At 36.2% G+C, this 5,612-nt stretch overlaps 1 protein-coding gene across 2 annotated transcripts; it reads right to left on the minus strand.

Annotated features, from left to right (window-relative positions):
* Nucleotides 1-554: 554 nt before the first annotated feature.
* LOC132127610 (mesenteric estrogen-dependent adipogenesis protein-like) lies at nucleotides 555-4,840 on the minus strand. Of its 2 annotated transcripts, XM_059539550.1 has the most exons (6): nucleotides 4,762-4,840; nucleotides 3,154-3,454; nucleotides 2,938-3,068; nucleotides 1,367-1,482; nucleotides 1,079-1,249; nucleotides 555-1,002 (listed from the first exon to the last, which is right to left on the minus strand). In XM_059539550.1, the coding sequence occupies exons 2-6, from the start codon at nucleotides 3,351-3,353 to the stop codon at nucleotides 982-984; spliced, it is 639 nt and encodes a 212-aa protein (XP_059395533.1). In that variant the 5' UTR covers nucleotides 3,354-3,454; nucleotides 4,762-4,840; the 3' UTR covers nucleotides 555-981. The 2 variants fall into 2 exon arrangements, with proteins under 2 accessions (XP_059395533.1, XP_059395532.1); XM_059539549.1 differs by lacking the exon at nucleotides 4,762-4,840 and having other exon boundaries at nucleotides 3,154-3,476.
* Between the last annotated feature and the right edge of the window lie 772 nt (nucleotides 4,841-5,612).

A 5,612-nucleotide genomic window follows, 5' to 3' on the forward strand; every position in this document is an offset into this window, starting at 1 on the left:
AAAAAAACAGTAGTCACATTTAATATAAATGCACAAATGCTATAGTTTGATCACAAAAATACTGTATATTCCCTTACTCCGTTAATACATTTAATTCATGTCTACATTAATAGTATCATAAAATTTCTTATAATTATTCCACATTCCTGCCACAATACCATGGTGCAGTTAGTGTTACTAGTAATTCCATGGTAAATCATGGTGATTTGTACATTGAAGTCTTCTGAATGTATCGTTGCGCAGTGTTTCTCCTGTTTTTCAACACTGCTTCAGCTGGCTTTAAATTAGTTTAAAATAGAGTCATTTGTGTTCTTTGCTGAATTCAAGCACAATTCATTGTTCCGTTTTTGGTCCATAAACATTATATTGAACATTTAACGAACTCTTATCGTTTCATCAAAGAAAATTACATCATGATAATTATGGCTTTATCGCCCAGCCCTAACTGCTGGTTTCTGTTGATTCTCTGGAAGTATATGCAGAGCTGTAGGTGCTACACACAGCCAGAAACAGCACAAAAAGTGTGTCAATTTAAAGCGTAACGTGATGTTACATAATATAATTATCTAATATATTGGCCTGATTTCAGCAATCCAAAAAGATCATCTTTTGATTCCTTGTGATATGACCCATTTAAAGCAATGAAGGTAACACATTGAGGCACTTTTGCATAGAGTGACCCTTTTAAAGAAGTATTTGAACTATCTTGAGTTTGCCAGTTTACAATGTGAGGATTTATGAAATTGACCTTTCTGCTCCAGCAGATTTATAATTAAGATTATGTTCCAGTGATCTCCATTTCTTTGTGGGGTTTTTTTTGTATGACTGCTGGCATGAGCAAAATAAAGTTCAATTTACAGTAAAACGGTCCTTTAAGGTGCATTAATGGTCTCCTCATCTGTGCAGGGCTTCAATTTCCACAGACCGAAGCCTGTTTTCAGTAGATATTTGCTGTTTCACACAACCTTGTGGGTGTTGATCTCATCTTCCATGGTAAGAGACCTGCAAGATCAGATTTCCAGTCATCATCTCAATACTAGAAATCCTCAGAGAGGTCTGCTTGTTTATTAAAACACACCTTGAACTGTTGTTTGCTGAAACCAAACCAGTAGGGAAAGTCAAAAAGGGCGTCAGAACGGTACTTGATGGTGAAATGTGTGTCTTTCCAGATAGGTTTTACCTTTTCTGCATCAAAAAGGATTTGAAGGCTCTCACCGACCCATCCCTGTAGTGCAGCACTAACATCAACCTTAAAAAAAAAAGTGTGTATACTGTATATATAATAATTTTAATAAATTTTTTACATTGCCAGGAAAAGGACACTCAATTTGTACATCATTAAAAACAAAGTGTCCACTGAACTCACATCAACTGTATAACTTTCTCCAGCAACAGATGAAATAGTCATGTCTAAGCCTCTCTCCATCTCCCATCTGATCATTGGATGACTGCCGTTGATCGCCACCACATAACACCCAACAACTATGAAGTAATGAAAGTACAATCATTAGAAGGGCAAGGAATTTGACTTCACAAATACAGTATACAGTGGTGTCAAAGTTTAATGATACCTTCCCGGTTGATATTGTGACACATATATGATAGCTCCGTTGGATTTTCTGTTTTGATTCATTTTTACAACTGTAGCGCAACTACTTAGTTGTAGACAAGTGTAGTGTAATGATAAATGTAGACAACAGGGTTTACACAGCCATCGTTTGAGAATATTGTATACAAAATGACATGCAAATGTATGTATATACCACACACACACATACACATATATATATATATAATAATTTTTATCAAATTTTTCTTCCTTTGATATAGCAAAAGTGCAAATGAAAGGTGAAAATTTTCATATAAAATATATTCAACATAATCAATGGCACAGTTCAACTGCATGTATCTTTACCTTTTCCCTAGGCTTAATTTACCCCTCACTAGGGACAAGTTGAGCCAAGAGACCACTTCTTTTTTTTCTTTTCGGGAAGCCATATTTTGAAAGTGATTGATTTTAGATCCAAAGTGATTATTCCTAAAGATGCACTATATCCTGATATTCCTGTACATATTTAAGTTGGACCCATGTGCTCACTTTACACACGCAGTAAGTAAAAACTGCCTCAACTCACCCCATTCTCCTCTCTCTCTCTGTGTGTGTGTGTGTGTGTGTGTGTGTATGTGTATGTGTATATGTTGTATATAGATTTCAAGAAAGATAAATTTTTCAGAATAGCATAGTTAAAAGCTGATTTTGTCATTTTAATTTTTGTTTATCAATACATTTTAATATATAATTTTATGTATGTATACCAGAGGTGGGTAGAACGCCTTACACAATAATGAGTTGCAGTAATCTAATTACTTTTTCTGATAACACACTAATGTAACATTCAATTTTGAATTTGTGTAATCTGATTACAGTTAATCAAGTCAATAATTATGCATACACATCTACCCTACACTCAGCAAGCAATGCTGTATATAAAACACTTTATAGGCACATTTAAAGATAATTTTTTTCATTGTTAGGCAGGTTTATATTAAGAATGTTAAGTTTTAGAAATAGATTAAATATTTAAGTCAAGTTGCAGTTTTCATCCCTTTGTAATATTTTTCAGTCAATATTAAATTACTTGAAAGAACTAAAATTTTCACCTTGTAGTGTATTTATTTTTTAGGTCTGATATGTTTTCAAAGTAACTGAAAAGTAAAGTAATTAGTTACATTTAAGTAATATAATCAAATTACAATTTTCAATTAGTAATCAGTTATTTGTAATCAATTACTTGTTTTGAGTAACTTACCCAACAATGATGTAACTGTTATACACACAACACACCAGTCTCTGTTTGTACGTAAACACATAAATTTACAGAAGCAGGTCAAAGACTTTCACTTTGTGAACAATTAATCATTTTTTAAATGTCCTACCTGGAACATCTCTCTTTCTCTTTTCTTCGACCTTTGTTTTGGTGCATGCAGACACCAAGATGTATATTGTTTTGGACGTTAGCTGTCGTCTCAAATCTGTGTACTCCCTCAAAGTACGTACTATGACTTTCCTGAAATGGCCAAGAAGAAGAGTTACCAAAGGACGCTATATCTAAACCTGCTTATTGTCATATGACGTTATTTAAATCCATTTACCTTCCCGGGGAATTAAAGAAAATCACTTTCCCCTTGCTAGACTGGATCTCATCGATGAACACGCAGCTGTTCTCCTGAGCCCATTTCACGACTCTGCAGCCCGCGCGACTCTCGACACTGAATCCAGCAGGAGGGCTGTTCACAAACGACTCCAGCTCGATAGCGTCCATAACAAAGCCAGAATCCCCCTTTTCCCGCATGTTCTTTCTCTTGTAACTTCTCGAGGACAAATCCCAGAATTAGTCCAGCGCGTGAGTCGCCCTTCGCTTTTGTTTGGTGGGCGTGGAGCTGCTTTGTGAATCTGTGCATCACAGTCAACTGAGTCATAAACTGTAGTCCAGTAGTGATGGGATTTATGGCTCTTTGAGGGGATCCGGATCTTCGCGATCCGTTCCTTTCAAAGAGCCGTTCAAAAGAACGGCTCTTTTGGCTCTTTTTAAATATTTAGTCAGTTTTAAGAAGCCAGCTTGGGGGCATCTCAGTTTATCCTGGAAATAATCACTGGGAGGAATGATGAGGTGAGATTTGTAGTCAAATAATTAAAACTCAGATATCACACACCAATATCTGAGTTTGAATTATTCTGAAATATTGATTATTACCTCATTTGTCATGTGTGGACTATATTCCATAGGGTTGCACAAATCCCTCTGCTTAGACAGTGACATCACTATTTTGGATTTACCTTTAGTACAAAGTGTGTGTGTGTGTGTGTGTGTGTGTGTGTGTGTGTGTGTGTGTGTGTGTGTGTGTGTGTAAAGCTACGTTGACTTATGTTATTCATACAATACCTACTCACAAATAAACATCAAAAACAAAGCCAGCTGCAATGAATTTCTGTGCAAAACAGCTTTTACTACAAACACTTTCACACAAGAACATTGTTATCACACAAGAACATTTTGATAGAAAACTAAAAATATTTAAAGTAGATAAAATTCTAATAAATAAAATGGAAATGTCTACATACTACTGTAAACTTTGCAAATAGGACATCAGCCCCTTCAAGTCAATGAACAATAACAAAGTGGGCTGCAATGAATGTCTGTGACAGCTGACAATGACAGAGGCACGCAGGGTTTTTTTTCCACTGGAGTCCTACTCACGTGAAGGATGCGTGCACAACTAATAACTAATATCATCACGCTATAAAGGGTTTGCCTGCGCTGGGTGCGCCCCTCCCCCATAACTGTTCTGTCTCGCGAGGGCTCATTTGTGTGCATCTGTGTGAAACACGCATAGGAAAAAAGAACGACAGAAAGAACGGCTCCCCTCCAGCCGCGACTCGGCTCCCATCGTTCATGTTTATGAGCCGTTCAAAAGAATCGGTTCGTTCGCGAACGTCACAACTCTATAGTCCAGTTCGGTGAGCGTGATTTCACCAAGTACAACATGTTATACGTTCTTCTACACTCTTCATAATAAGCTATCATTTACCATTGATATTAGGAATAAATTATGGGTAGGGTTAGGTTTAGGGGTAGGGATAGGGCTAAATCTATATTTTTGGACAATAATGTTGATCCAGGAACATGTCTTGGCTAAATCACGGCGACCAGTACAGTACAGAAAGGAGTTCATATTGACGGGAAGTTTGAGTTTTATCACCTGTTTTACTGTTTTAGCGGGGTTAAGTGACCCAGGCGTCCTCATTTTAAGCAGGCAGACAAAGTGTTTTACAACATGATAAATGGAGTGAATTATTTCCTATTAATCACATTAAAAGTAGGTCATTTAAGCTCCAGTAGTGAAGTAGCCTTTCCCTGAGGGAACTGTTACTGCAATAATTTTCAGTCGCTACTGTGTCGGAAAAAAAACGTAAACTATTCCTAGATTGATTGCAGACTACGATCTACTGATGATTTTAGAGAGGTTTGGGTGATTTTTAGGCTAGAATAGATTACCTTGTTTGGTAAAGCTGTGACAAGCTTCAACAAATTCGTTTTCAGTCAACTTGTATATAAACCTTTAAAGAAGAATTTTGCTAGTAGTTTAATTTTTTTTAATTAATCGTAATATCAGTTTTAACTTTAGACATAAAATTCCCATATTAGTTTCCACTTACTTAGACAAGGATGGTAGCTGGTTCCAAATCTAAAACTGGTTTAAGTGATTGAACAGACTACAAGAGTGAAAGCAGTGATTGGCCATGCTGTTTGTGACCTGGTTAACCACAACCACAACTGACTGACCTCATTTTAGACTGAGCTATGACTTAGAATTTCCAATGTTTTTTATTTTTAATGTGACTTTATCCTGGTTTTAACGAAATATTCCAGATGGCCAGATCAAGAAATCTAAACCAAATGGTTAATACATTTTAACCTACCCCTACCCTAAACATTTGAACTACCTTAGTAGTTTCACTCATAAAATTAGATCTACAGCCGACACAACACTTTCAAAATGGTGCATGAACGTGAACATCAAAAATCAAAGTCAAATGCAAACCAGACAAG

Source organism: Carassius carassius, chromosome 45 (genome assembly GCF_963082965.1).
Source record: "Carassius carassius chromosome 45, fCarCar2.1, whole genome shotgun sequence".
Taxonomy (NCBI): Eukaryota; Metazoa; Chordata; class Actinopteri; order Cypriniformes; family Cyprinidae; genus Carassius; species Carassius carassius.